This window comes from Chelonoidis abingdonii, chromosome 4 (assembly GCF_003597395.2).
Source record: "Chelonoidis abingdonii isolate Lonesome George chromosome 4, CheloAbing_2.0, whole genome shotgun sequence".
NCBI classification, from domain to species: Eukaryota; Metazoa; Chordata; order Testudines; family Testudinidae; genus Chelonoidis; species Chelonoidis abingdonii.
In genome coordinates, this window is record NC_133772.1 from 137,070,133 (window position 1) to 137,085,912 (window position 15,780).

Consider the following 15,780-nt stretch of genomic DNA (forward strand, 5'->3'; position numbering starts at 1 on the left):
GTTTCCTGATTGGTCCTCTGGTCAGGTGTTTGGTTCCCTTTGTTAACCCTTTACCGGTGAAAGAAACATTAACCCTTAGCTATCTATTTATGACAATAGTGTCTACAAACTAAGAGCTGCAATGACTACCACCATATACTCTTGGAAAAACCCACTGAGGTATTGCTATCCACCTGACTTAAGGCCTGAACTGAAAGGAGTAGCTTTGGTAATGAAATCTCATTACACATAAGCGGCCTAGTGCACATTCATTAGATTCAGTTAAGGCATTAAAATATTGATCATTTCTGGAAGAGCTGATACAAGCATTTCCAGCAGAACCTTGTTCTCATGAATCAGAAGTGAGGTTCAAATGCCCCAAACTCCCCACTTTGCCTTCTTTCAGAATAAGATATAATCCTCCTCGAAAATATTTTCATTTTTGGGAATTCTTCCTGGAGCTTCTGCCTGACAGATTATTTAGAAGCCTAGATAAGTATTTATTTAGGAAATACAAGGAATTGGCTCTGGGTCAAATAGAGGAGGTAAGGTGGGGGAAGGGAGGAAAAAAAGTTGTTAAATCAGCTGTCGGAGTTCCAGCATCCAGTGTTATCAGGTTCACAGTCTACTTCAAGGGTAGAGATGAAGAAGGCCCCTAAATCCCATGTGTTTTAAAACAGGGACTGCAATATGTAGTCAGGAACTGGCCTATCCAAAGGAAGAGTGGTGGAAGAATACTAACACTCCCCTTCCACTGCTAGGCCAAAAATTTCCTTCTAGTAGAGCAGGGGTGCTCAAACTGGGGGCCGGGACCCCTGAGGGGGTCACAATGTTATTACATGAGGGGTCCCAAGCTGTCAACCTCCACTCCAAACCCCGCATGCCTCCAGCATTTAAAAAATGGTGTTAAATATATTAAAAGTCTGTTTAATTTATTAGGGGTGGGTCAAACTCAGAAGTTTGCGATGTGAAAGGGGTCACCAGTAAAAAAAGTTTGAGACCCACTGTAGTAGAGGCTGAGAATCTGACTAGAGGGTCTTGGATTTTGAAACTCTTGTTACCCCTTTATCTCGATGAGATAAAGGAGTTGCCTTTTAAAAGTTTATTTTATGTCCTTGTCTAACGAGTCTCCACGCAGCCTATGAAACTTCACTTCTGTAAATCTGCCAACAGGGACTTTGCCTAGTTCTCAGCTAGGATTACTTGGCAGGGTATTTAAGAAACTTATCTTGCCGCAAGTCTTACCCAGGGCCGGTACAAGGATGTTTCACGCCCTAAGCGAAACTTCTACCTTGCGCCCTCCTCCCTCCCCGAGCCTCCGCCCTGAGGCGCCCCCCAGCTTGCGGCAGCTCCCCATCCCCCATCCTCCGCCCTGAGCTCACCCCTGCTCCACCTCGTCGCTGCTTCACTTCTTCCACCTCCCAGGCTTGCAGAGCCTGATCTGATTGGCGCCGCAAGCCTGGGAGGAGGGAGAAGTGAAGCAGTCACGGCACGCTCAGGGAGGAGGCAGGGCAGGGGTGAGCTGGGGCAGGGAGTTCCACTGCATGCCGCCACCCCCTCCCCACTTGCTGCAGGCAGCCCTCCTCACGCTCCCCTGCCCCAGCTCCCTCGGCCTAAATGCCGGCGGCGACCAGGACGGCCGAAGATCCGGCCACCGCGGTCACTGCCAAAGAAAATGGCACCCCCCCAAATCCTAGTGCCCTAGGCGACCACTTAGGTCACCTAAATGGCTGTAGCATACACTTCCTTTTAATCTGTAAGACCAGGGCCAGTGCAAAGACAAACAAGAGACATCATACTCAATAGCAATTTGACTTTTTTCAATGATCAGAAATCAGTTTTCCCACAAGCCTATTTCTTTGGAAATAAGGTGGGAGAGAGGCTTAGATGATAGAAGAAACTCTAAGAGCATTAGCTGCTGAGTTAATATTAGACCTCACAGACCACTTGATCTTTGGGAAAGGAATTCCCACAAAAGATGGCTCAGACAGAAATGCCATAGCTGTATCTGCAATTGTAGCTGTGCCATAGATTCTACCTACTCAAGAAACCAAAACAAAAATAAAAAACAAAAGAATGATTTCCCTGTTTGCCACCAAATCTGCCCCGACATGGGTTTTACATTAACAAAAAGGTAGTTACTGGTTGGTGCATAGATACCACCAACCAGTCATCTCCAAGGAAACAGATACCCAGAAACCTGCTGTTAATTTCAACACTATTCTGCCATATCAGAAAGTAGGTTCTGGAGAAATTAGCCTCTGCAGAACCACCCACTTCCACAGGCTCTGGCTGAGACCTTGCAGCCCTTCAAAGGAGGATATGGAAGACAACAGTCAGATGTTTTGCCTTGTGGCCTTCTTGTATTTTATGACTGATCTTATTCTAAGTGGGATAAAACACACAAGAGAGGAAAGTGAATGTGAGTCTCTCTCCTCTTCAGAGACTTGCAGTAAAGAAGGAAATATGCCAGGACCCACTAGTAGCAGGCTGGGAGGTAGTTAAATTGCAAGCTACTTTACCAAGCAGACAGTAGCCTGCTTTCCTAAGGGTCTACACTGGGTTATGCTGGGCCAAGACAACCTTCCTTCCCTCTCCTAGGATCATTTTCTTTTCTGCTATCTAAAACCTTGTCTACTTGAGGTCACTCATGGAATTTAATCCAAATTAACTAATGGTGTGAATTAGAAGTAGATTAGTTAAACTGCATTAAATTCCTGTGTCGGACTTGTAGGATAACTGGTTTACTGAATTAAGGCCACTTCAATTCTGAATGAGAGGGTGCACACAATTAATACAGTTTAATCCCTCTGTAGACAAGACTAAATCTAATGACACCTGGAAAGTGGACAGGGAGGGCCTGTTATGTTTGAGAGGAGAGAAACTAGACCTATACATCAGTTTAAATGCATGCAATTTGTCCTTTCCTTCCACCCCTCCCGCCCAAACCTCAGCACATCCACTTACTTCCAATCACAAGTAAAGCAATGCTGCTTACAGCAGCTCTTTGAAGCATCAATTTTTAACAAGATCCTGAGCTAGGAAAATTTGAGAGGAAGCAGAAGACAAACAAAGCACAAAAAGGGAAAGGAATGGATGAGAAAGACAGGAAGTACAAGTAGAAGATCTGGTAGTTTTGGCCTTCTTATAAAATAGACTCTAAGTCTCATCAGATAAAGAAATGTTCTTTAAAATCTCCAATGTTAAAAAGTCTTTCCTAGAACCCTAAAATAGCAAGCTTAAATTGCAACATAGCAGAAAGAAAAAAAAGTTACTACATTAAGGGAATGATAAATAGCTTCACTTCACAAATCAGGTATTTTGTTTAATTGGTGCCATGTCAGGTTATGGGATTGATAAAAAGCTTCCCACATTCAGATTTAAGGTTTTGTTTTGGGGTTTCGGATGCCAGTCCAACTAACTACAGTAGCATGCACCCAAGAATGAAGGAAACTTACTCAACTGCACTTGTATGCCTACACATTAGCACTTTCTTTAGCGCTGCAAACTGTATTCTGACAATTCTGTGGTCTTCTACAGGTTATGCAAATCCATCACTGACAGAGACCAAAAAATACTTATGGACTATCGCTCAGTCCACAAGTGTTTTTCTAGACTCAATGAAGTTTATTATAATAAAATCTTCCTGTATACGCGTTTTACAAGATAGTAAAACATTAGCCATTCCCTCAGGCCCAAACAACACCAATTACCTTTCCATTAAGCTTCCTTTAAAATTCAAAGTCATTTTAAGTTCTGAATGTACAAGACGTAAGAAGTTACAAAAGTGTCACAGAAGCACTGAAGTTTCATCAATTCATGTTTATAAATGTCTTTAACAAAGACACGTCAAATGTATACTAGATGCGTCACCACATCTCCCCCTCTGAAAGCAGAGGCCTACATGCATACTCAAGGGATAGTTCTTTTCTTCTCCACCTCTGAGGGGATTTGCCAGCTAGCACTACGTAATTTGGAGTATACTAGTGTGAAGCTTTACTTCATGGCTGCTACTTCAGTTCCTTCTAGAGATTTAAAATGCATCTTTTGAAGTTTTCAGGAATAGAGGCTGGATTTATATGGCACTTTAATTCCCCCACTTCGCATAGAGCTATGGTCCAGAGATAGAGGCGAGCTGAACCCATTCATGCTGGGCCCCCTACTCCAGTTCTCATCCCTGGAACCTGGAGAGGACAGGGAGCTTTGACAGACCATAGTGTTAGCACAGACTAGCAGCAGAACCTGGCTTAGTTAAGTGCTAGCAGCACAAAATATGAAGTTTTAAAATCAGCTTGATTTTATTTTTCAATTCTATAAGCAACATAGTTCTGCCAGAATTTAACAAAGATGTTTCTGATAGATATGTTCTCAAAGCACCTTACAGATATGAACTTATTACAGATGCTAAGGAAGATAAAAAATGAACATCTAATTATGCTCCTAAATGTACTAGCATGGACTGCTATTTAGTGCCACTACCAGCTGGATTCTTGGTGGTTTCAAGTTCGCAAGAGCCAATCCAAGAGAACAGAGGATATTACTTCAATTAGCACAAACCAATTTAGCATCCAATCACTCAAAATATATCCAATTTTGAGGACATTCTGGAATGATACCAGTGCAAGACAAAATTCAGTGTTTGATATCTCAAATAGACAATTGTTTCTCTTTGGTCAGGTTCACGTTGGCAAGCCAGCTACCCTGTTATAGGTGTCCCAGATATAAACACTATCAAACCACTGTTTTGCTTTGTAACTACATTCTTTAGTGCAACTAAAGTGCCTTCTTTTTGTATTTGTTATACAATATAAACAGGAGTTTTAAATATATGTTACTAGAGCAAAAAGGTTTGTATCAAGCCTTAGAGCGATTACTCTAAAATCTTAACTTCATCATATAACCCAACCTTTACTAGAACCTATGCTCTAGGTCTCATTTAGGAAGGCATTCATCTATTACTTGAATAATCATGGTTGTCCTCTTAAATGGGCTGATATAAAAGTAGTGGGGGGGGAGCCCTGAGCTAATCTGAAAAGGGAAATATTTTGCCAAAGTTAAGACTTCCACCTTCCTCTAAATTTAAATCAGCTTTAACAGCAGCCATCACAGAAGTCATGAAGCTTTAACTAGTCTTAACATTCAGAAACGAGCACCCACTAATCAAGACAAAAAGTTATGGGGTATCACATTTATATGTTCTCCTAAGCAGCGTGTTCAAATTAGATTCTTTTATGCTATTGGGAGAAGAAATGACGACCAGTTTACTCAGTCCATTTTAAATGTTACATTACCTTCTGTTTCTCCAAGAAACAGCAGGGGAACATCCTTGCCCATGTTGTCTGCACAAGCCAGTTAATAAATACATTGTCACTTTTTTTAGTTTTTCAAAAAAAAAAAGTACTAATGAAATTATAGGGCAAAAACTACTAAGAAAAGGAATTACATTACTTTTATGTCTATATCTATATCTCACACCACAAAAGTATGGTGAACATTAGCTAGAGAGGTCAATCATATTTAAGTACACTTTCTTCTGATGGATGAGGATGAGAGAAATAGGAGTTAGTTTAATGCCCATGAAAACTGGGAACTAACCACACTTGTTAAGTATGAGTTGCAGAGGCCAAAGAAGAGAGTGTGGGGGGTGGGGGGAAAGAGGAGCGGGGTGTTCAATAGTGTGGGCACAATTCCTGTAGTAACGAGAGCATTTAAGACTTGCTTGTCTTTGAAACAAAAATTAAGAACTACAGGGCATCAGGAACCAATGCCTAGAATATACTCACTTGCCATCATCCAGTCCCTCAAGTAGCTTGACAAAAATATGAGTCACATTTTCCTTCCATTGGGCTTCCAATTAGTTTTCCACTTATCACAGAGAACTGCTATTCATAGTGTTTGCTTATGGAAATCTGCCCCTGATTATTATGCTTTCCGAGGCTTCATTTACCTCTAACAATGAGCCACATTAGAAATTTTAGTGACTATCAACCTACATTTTTTCCTTGTTAAACTTCCAGTTTTCAATACAATATCCCAGGACACATGCATTCAGAAAATGCTTCCCAAATCCAAGATTCCAGTTTCAAACAAACATACACAGTGTACAGTCAAATTGTGTAATACTTTTGGATGAGCAAAATATGGAAGTTCTTCAGAAATACTCACCATTTTTTGTTTCGTTATCCCAGTCCCAAGCTTCTATTATTAATGTGAATGATCTCTGAAAAGAAACAGACAGTTAGATACCAATTAAACAAAACCAACCAACCCACACACCCACATTTACAAAGCCAGCTACAAAACAGTGATTTGGAAACAGCATGTGTTATTGCCAAGAGAGATCCAAGGTTCAAATGTTCAAAAAGGTACTACTTAAAATGTTGCATTAGCAACAACAAACACATATGAAGACCCTCTATACCCAACACAAGTTTTAGTTCCAATTAGGCAGAACACCGCAACTGTACAAGTTACTTTCCTATTTCAAATAAATAAAACAAAACAAAACAAAAAACACTTCACATGTATGGAACTACTAGCTACAAGAAATAGCTAATAAGTGTTTACGCTAAGAAAATAAATTAAGAAGAGGAAAATCACCATGAAGAAGATGTCCAAAAATCCAATAGTCTAAACTGATCCCTGGTTTAGATTTAAAATGTTTAAGATGTACCGAAAATTGACTGATCTTTTCATAAAAAGGGGAAATGTGAAGAATGCACCTGGAAAAGGCTGGGCTCGTCACCAAAATTAAACAGAGCATATATGAGGGGGTCGGGTGGGGGAAAACATTCTTTGGTGAACAACAATGTTCCCTTTCTAAGAAAAAAAAAAAAAAAAAAAAAGAGGAGTGAAAGCAACAAACACTTCCCAGGTTTTGTGATCTAGAATGAAGTAGCTATAGTTTGGAGGCAGCAGTGGGGAAGAAGAAAGCTTTAAAGTTAAAAGCTTTCAACAGTCTTTAATATTGTTTACACCACAGTATCCAATTAGTCCAATCATAACTGTCTAGCACATCTAAGTGCTGTACTTACTCAAGAGGGGAAGCTACAGTCCTATTTGTAGGTTTAAATATTTACTTGAGCTTAGTTTCAACTGAGAATAGCTGTTTATCTACTATATTATCTTACAGTCTTGTTTACATCAAACTAAAGTGCTCATATAAATTTAACTAAAACAAACCCAGCTGTGCAACAGCACCCCAGGACTCTTTTGGGAAATATATAATATTCATACAACTTTATGCTTAAATTAGAGGCATAAAAAAAAATCTCAAGTTCTCATATACCACACTTATTTGTGTAAAATGTAGTATGTGCAACATTCCTTAATTACAGCAAGTTACAGAGTTGAAGTGACCTGGACAAGTTCAGTTTTCAAATAGAAGGCCCCTTGTTTGCAAAGGGAATCTGGGTCAATTTACATGGTTATTTTTAGAAGGAGGCAGCAAGGAAGGCTATCTAGGGCTACCCTACCTTTACATTAGCAGCTGTATACTAGTGTTTTACTATAGTTCTTTAGCACTGAGCCCCTCTCAAAAGAGCTTGTTAAGACTTCTAAGTTTACATGCTTTAAAAGCATAACTTGTGCAGCACCCCTAGAAGATAAAAACAGAGTATTTTTAAAAATGCCAATTGTTCTGGTTCCTGTAGGTATACTACAAGTAGTCAGCAGAGCCTGTTTAGACATGCATCTTCTAGACCTCATTTTTTTAAGATACAAAAATGCTGAGTTATGCGAATATTGGGGACATTGGTTACAATCTCTGAATAAATGCGCTTCATGCACTTTCAGCTAAAAATGCAGTTTGTTATGGTTTGAGGGCTCTCTCTAGAATTCTGCAGACTCCTGCACTTTGGACCTCAACTGATAATTTTAGTATAAATAACTGTTCATTTACCAAAGTACCAGGAAAGATTTAGCCCAATTTCTGACTGGAGGAGGTAACAAGGAGACAGTGTGGGGCAGGGAAGTGAGTGAGAGATTGCTTTGGAAAAGGACAGCAGGTAAGAGTATAGCTAGGAAAAAGAATTTATTACTTGTTCAAAGCGTGAAGCCTGCCATGTTACATTTCCAAAAGACTTTCCCCACCCCCTTTAACAATAATAATAAAAATAATAAATAAAAACTAGAGGTAAGAGGGATCATTTCAACTGTTCCTCACAGGATATGTAGCTGTGCTACTCAAAGTTTTAAGACCTACCTAAATGCACATTTACTTACACAGCTACTATTCATTTAGAGTATAAATGTAAAGTCTCAGAAACTACATACAACAGGGATAGACAAACACTCCATGAAAGTTGTATTCTAGTGGTTAAGAGATTCTCAGCATATGTTCTGGCAGCCCTCTGACTGAACATTGTTCTAGTAAGGATATTGTCATCTTTGATGTATTATATAGTTTCCCTCTTGCTCTAGAATGTGAGCTCAAATATCGGCCCTAGACCAAATGGCACCATAGGCAAGGAGCATCTTCAGAGTTGTCTGCCCCCCCCCCCATTTGTTAAGCTTTTCAATACTTTATTTTTTAATTACATTTGTGGCCCATTTCACAACTTCGATGCACAGTTTGCATACATGATTTATCCCTGTCATCTAAGATGCTAAATTTGCACACTAGGATCTGTAAATCTGTATTATTTGTGCCCTACAGAGGAAAACATTTTTTCCTTCTAAGATTATAGAAACATTTTAATTTTAAGAATAACCAAAGTGTACTAATATTGAGAAATTTAACTGGGCACCAAGATCAGGTGGACCAGTATTAAATAGTGTTACAGTAGGTGCCAGCCTTAGAACATTAATCCTAGTCATTCAGTTCAAAAAGGATGCATTTCTTGCTTTTACCCTTGTGAACTGAAGCACAGAAAGTCAGACAGATCCAAAAAGACTGGCCAACTGCATTTTCAAGGAATAAAACAGCAGGCTGTCAGTCTCTCAGCCATTGTCCAAAGATATGTTTTAATGACTCTGAGCTTTGAAAAGTTGCGTTCACCACTCACGACTGTCAAACATTACTTCTTTTGCCATGCTTAACACGTAACAGTATTTCTTTTATACTGTTGTATAGACAGGAGTTTGATAGATCTCTCTGGTGTCTCATTAAACATGTCCTTTATTAGTTGCTACTAAACCTGAAAGAGTTTAAGAACAAGTGTATGCTTTCACAATTACACAATAAAACAAGATTCACAATATTGCTGCTGGGCTCTCACTTTGTTTTTATATCTCATTGACCAATTGGCAACACTCCACCCCCTATATGCCCAAAAGAGTGTGGCTGACAACATTCCAGGAGGTTCAAGGAAAGCGTAATTCTTAGAAAGTCTGTAGAATCTCATGGAACCTTCCAAAGGTCCAGAACATTCTGAAGTTAGTGAAAAATGAATCCACACTAGGGCAACCAGAAGCAAGTGTGAAAAATCAGGACGAGGGTGGGGGGTGGGTAATAGGAGCCTATATAAGACAAAGATCGGGACAGTCTCTATAAAAATCAGGACATCTGGTCACCCTAATCCACATAGAATGTTTTGTTTCAGATATTGCCTATTTTTCCTTTTGTCACTAACAACAAAAACACCCCAAGCCCAACACCTTCAGTGGTCACCTGAGTTGCCTGCCCCTAAATCCGGCCCTGCTTGGTAGCATCTATTCCTTCCCCCAAAACCCAGCTCAGAATTTTGCTCAGGTTCCTGCTTTTATTAATTTATATTCCATAAAAATAAGGGATCAAAGTTTTCTAGTCTGTAGTTTTACCTCTTAAAGGTCTTCCTATCATTAGTGTGCCATTGCATCCAGTTTTAATTGCATTAAAAGCAGGCTACATGCTTTTGACGGCCTAAAAATCAGGCCCAGACTAAAAGTTTCAGATTGCCTCACTTTTTGCAGATGCAGTAACCCAGAGGTGCCTTCTGCATATACAATGATTTCTGTTTACACCAATCCCAAAAAAGAGTTCTGAAAAGTCCCCACCCATCTTGAATGTTACTCAGAAATAGTCTCTGCTGTCCAAGAAAGTTCTTTCAATTGCCATCTACTCAGATGGCTAAAGTTTAGTTACTCCACAGCTTCTCTGAATCTTCATTTCAAACATGTGTTCAGCATGATCCACTCCAGAAATCACTGTCCTTACATTAAGTGCACCAATTATTAACCTGCATACACCAACATCCCCAATTCCAGACCTCAAACTAGCAATATGTGATTCTTCCATATTTCTTAAAATGAGAGTATGCAACAGCTTTGTCGAGTCCATTGGAACCCGAAGGTCTCATGGATTATTAAGAGTCCAACTCATGCAAGACAGATACTTAGTGGTAACGATTCTGCCACAAATTAGGTTTGTATTTCAGATGCAATGTAGTATCAATTTGCTGTTAGAGTGCAGACACTTCTGTCTCTCTTCAGATGGTTAAAATTCCTCTGAAATAAACAGAGGAAGGGGACTCAAAGGGAGTCCAATCCTGTACGCAATTCACCAATAATGTAAACAGTAGGTCCCCTAATCCGATAACTATTGTGTGTTGCAGCTTTAAACAAAAACAAATAAGCATGAGTAGTCCCATTGATTTCACTGAAACTACTTACTTGCTTAAAACACCCACATAACTGTTTGCAAGATGGGACCAAGGCTTATACGGGGATACTGGTTGTCAAATCCAGAACAGTTCTGGAAGAGTAGTGACCACTCTTGTTAATTAAGGCTGTACAATCCATTTCTGCCCTCAGTTTCAATTCAGTCATGTTTTTCAGTTTGGAACTCTCCCCAAAAGGTGAACATTTTTCCATCAAGGCATAAAAGCAGTTCAGCTTTTAAGGAAGATCATATACACATTTTTAGCATCTCCCCAGTCTTTAAAAAAAATAAAAATAAAAGGCAAGACATCCAATTTTAAGTATTTTTACAGCTGAGGGTTTAAAACTACAATTTAGCATGGTATTAACCCTCACTGAAAACGAGATTTGACTAAGTTTGATACTTTGAAAGAGGGTGTTTCTGGTCGGAGGTGAGAGTGTCTGGTTTATTTTGCCAAGCATATCAAGCGTACAGCTGAAAAGAACTTTACTGACAATGCTTACATAGCTAATTTAGTTGCATACTGTAGTGTAGCATAACAGAGGTGCATATATAGGTTGAGAGAAGGTTTTCATAGGAGTCCAAAGGAGTGAACAGAGTTATGAGGTAATTTATGTACTTTAAATTGTGTGTAATAGTGAATCCTACAGCTGAAGGTGCAGTGCCTCAAGTCTATACTTACATAGTAGTATACGATTTCTAAAGTAATACAAAAAAAAAAAGTACGGATTTTTCAACAACCTTATATCAACTTGCAGCTTCTTGTACTGTACACACCCACCCACCCATCCCACTGTATTTACAATATTTGAAGCAACAAAAATTTCCTGGCATACACAGGTCACCAAAGTCAGCTTAGACAAACTGCCTCATTCCCTGAATTACACCAAGGAAAGGCTGCACGGTCACTAAAGAGAAAATTTACAACACAGAGGTTCCCAGAATGCTAAAATAAGATATGCCACACCAATATGACAAGGAAATTAGAAGTATACAAGAATAAAATTGCAAGATGCTACGCACATAAGGTGCAGAAAAATTGTATGGTTTTATTTGACAGTCACAAATTGCATGATCACACGTGCAACTTAAGTTTTGGACTCAAATTTAACATTCTTATATATTTGTATTAATTCATAATTTAGACTATTGAAAGGTGCAAGCCAGTTTTATAAAACTGAGGAACTACATTAAAAAGTACTTTCTCCCTGCCCCAAAATGATGTTTAAAAGTGACATCTCAAAACTTAGACATAAATAGGGCCAGAAGAGTGATGAAGAAAGGACCCATGTCATTAAATCTGGAGACTTCCTGGTATCCCACACTCTCACTTGTCTTTCATATCTACTTCTGCCTAATACAAAACAACTGGATTATGAATGACTTTTTTAAACTACCACTGTACCTATGTGAGTATATATGACTATTAAAGGCATTGCCAAGAAGTTTCATATTAAAAATGCTATCGAGTACTACATTTGTCCATCTGCAGGTTTTCTTTTAATAGTTCTTTCATTATACTTCAGTGACATTCTCAGTTAGGGCAGTTCTCAGTTATGAAATTTCCTGACTTCTACTTGGCTGTGGAAAAGAGCATGAGTGCTTTTGCATAATCATTATTTTATTCAGCTGTTCGGTTATGAGTGTGGTATCAGAGCCTCTACCAAAATCAAACTATGCTGTTTGCTCTTCTACCTCTCTAGAAAAATACACCAATACACATGGCCATCTCAGCTACTAACCTCATCCTCAACTCCAAATATTCAATATGTTTAAACAAAGGAATTAATTTTTGTGGTAGGATACAGTTAACACTAAAACAAGAGACAACTCCATAACTTAGTCCTCAATTTAGTGCACGTACAACTATTACAGTTTCAATATCTGCAAAACAAAAACAAAAAGCCCCACACTTCTTTCAAGCTGATAATGGGTCTGTTCTTTGAAATAAATAAATAAATAAATAAAAAACTTTGTATTAGCCTTTTTGCATCCCCAGTTAAGATAACAGCAGATAAGCATCTGACATCCATAGAGCTACTAGACCCTCCTATTACCTCTTTGAAGGATATATGCTGCATCTTGAGACAACGAAGATTATAGTCCAACTATCAAAAGTTATCCAGTAGTCATGTGACTGCATTAATATTATATATAAATATTGTATATACTGACCTTATAAGTTCAATTTAACACTCATTACCTGCTCACAATAGTGACATATGTACCAATACTAGATAGAGTATAATTTTTATTAGTACTGAAAGATCAAATTTATAAAACGCAAGAGTGGTTGAATGGAGCAAAGATCATGCTCTTCGGTTAGAAGTTAACGATATCTAGAAAGCCTTATCTTCTGCCACATGCAAGACAAAAAATTCTTCTCCAATACAAGGTGTTTTATACCAGAACATTGCTGCCTTTAGGGATGCAAACAATTTGAGGAAGATTTATGGAAGCCAGTAGTAGCACTGCTCTCCCCTCTCCAGGCAAAGCCTTATTTACATTTGATATCTTCTTTTATTAAGAAAAAAAATCCCCTATAACGCTATTAAAGCGTCAGCCAGAAGCGTAGCTCCAAAAAGTCAGAACTAGATCAAGCAATTTAGGGTTAGTTTTAAGTACATTTAAATTAGAATATAAGCTAGTTGTCTAGACAAGATTTCCCTATTAATGCAACCTGTTGTTCTTGCATAGAGACTTGTCACCTATGGTTTAACTATAAAAACCTCTCAGAAGCAATACGTCCAGTGAAGCTACTTTGAAAAAAGTCAAAACTATTGCACATTCTCTAACCAATATGAAGTTAAAAACCTGATAAAATATCAACTTGTATGTTATATGAAGCAATTAATGGAAGCTGTTTGATATCAGATAGCATTTACTGTTCATCATTGTGGTAGCAAATGCTACACTAGAAGACAATTCTCCCCCCCTCCCCAATCAACACCTAATATGAGTTACTGACATATGAAGACGGTATGAACAGCTGGTAGCACTATAAGTTTTTTTGACTTTGATGTGCAAGTTTCCTCTTTCAAGAAGAAAGTGATTAAACCCAAATCAAGTGTACACGTGAATGAAGCAACTGAGAATGTGTCAAAGGCTACCTGTTATGCAAAACGTTCAGTTTCTATTTTCCTCTAAAGAAATACTACTGTCTGATGAAGTATCATTAGACTACTGTTCAGCTTTCTGAAGAGATGCATTTAAATACTTAAAAGGCAGCAAAGAATCCTGTGGCACCTTATAGACCAACAGACGTTTTGGAGCATGAGCTTTCGTAGGTGAATACCCACTTCGTCAGAGTCACCCATGAAAGCTCATGCTCCAAAACATCTGTTGGTCTATAAGGTGCCACAGGATTCTTTGCTGCTTTTACAGATCCAGACCAACACGGCTACCCCTCTGATATTTAACTACTTGATAAATAAAACTGAATCAGAGTCTTCAGGATGATTTTAAGGCTTCATGTTGACCAAAACCACTTGCTGAATGATGATTTTTATTCAACAGACCCAAAAATAAAAAGTTAATTTTGTTAGGCAATGTTTTTTCATGGATTAAACTTTTAACACTTATGATATATTCTCAAAAAGCAACCACCACACAATGGATCAAATCCTAATTTCAAGGACATTAACATACTGTCATAAACAGATAGTTATGGGTTAATGTCTCTTACCTGTAAAGGGTTAAGAAGCTCAGGAAACCTGGCTGACACCTGACCAGAGGACCAATAAGGGGACAAGATACTTTGAAATCTTGGTGCAGGGAAGTCTTTGTGCTTTTTGTGGTGGTGTTGTTCGCTCTTGGGACTAAGAGGGACCAGACATCAATACATGCTCTCCAGATCTTTCTAAATCAGTCTCTCATGTTTCAAACTTGTAAGTAATCAGCCAGGCAAGGCGTGTTAGTCTTATGTTTCTTTTTGCTGGAAGGATTTTTACCTCTGTTTGCTGTAACTTTGAATCTAAGGCTAGAGGGGGTTTCCTCTGGGCTATATGAATCTGAGTACCCTGTAAACTATTTTCTATCCTGATTTTACAGAGATGATTTTTACCTTTTCTTTCTGTAATTAAAAGCTCTCTTTAAGAACCTGATTGATTTTTCCTTGTTTTAAGATCCAAGGGGATTGGGTCTGGACTCACCAGGGAATTGGTGAAGCCCCTCAATGAACCCAGGGAGGGGAAGTTTGGGGGGGGGGGGCAGGGGACAGGGAGTGCGCCAGACACTCAGTTTCTGGCTGGTTGGCAGTGTTACCAGATCTAAGCTAATAATTAAGCTTAGAAGTGTTCATGCAGGTCCCCACATTTGTACTCTAAAGTTCAAAGTGGGGGGGAAAAACCATGACACATACCAAGAAAGATTCATTTCAAATCACATTTAGCCTGCTGATGTACACACCACAATTAGACTGTAGTTAACTTGAGATTAATTTGTAATCCTCCCTTCATGTTCAAAAGATTTTTTTTTTTCTGTGTACAACTGCAAATTTTAAGTCTGTTAGCTGAAAGTGACCCTAGGTCAGTGTTTCTCAAGCTGGGGTCACTGCTTGTGTAGCGAAAGCCCCCGGCGGGCCAGGGTGGTTTATCTATCTGCCCCATCCACAGGTCCAGCTGATTGCGGCTCCCACTGGCTACCATTCACTCCTCCAGGCCAATGAGAGCTGCTGGAAGTGGCTGACAGTAAGTCCCTTGGCCGACGCCGCTTCCGGCAGCGCCCATTGGCCTGAAGGAGTGAACCGCAGCCAGTGGGAACCGCGATCGGCCGGACCTGCGGATGGGGCAGGTAAACAAACCGGCCTAGCCCACCAGAGGCTTTCCATACACACACAGCGACCCCAGTTTGAGAAACACTGCCCTAGATGCATTGTTTCCTGTTTCAGATTCTATAACAAGCCACTGTATATTAAAAGGGACCTACCCTTAATTAACAGCATTTCGGATTCTGTCATTAAAACAGTTTAATCAATATTTTAATAGGATGAGAAGGTTGGAAGAAACAATGAATGCATTATAAAATGGAAAAGACTGGCTAGTGAACCTCTCTACATCCAAATGTTACAAAGTGTATATTTTCTGCTCCATGGTTAAATTAGCACTTCTGTATGCATTGTCTACTCTAGTTTCACAATCTGCAGTCTTCAGTGAAGCAGAATCCCACCAGTATCAAGTGACATCACTTATCCCTGGCATGCCTCAGAAAAAAAAAAAAAAAAA

General features: G+C 39.2%; 1 protein-coding gene across 1 annotated transcript in view; it reads right to left on the minus strand.

Moving 5' to 3' along the window:
- The window catches only part of JAG2 (jagged canonical Notch ligand 2), a 100,447-nt gene that overhangs the window by 56,929 nt on the left and 27,738 nt on the right, over positions 1-15,780 (minus strand). The window contains 1 exon segment of the mRNA XM_032768809.2: positions 6,145-6,199. Within this exon segment, the coding sequence (XP_032624700.2) occupies positions 6,145-6,199 (55 nt within the window).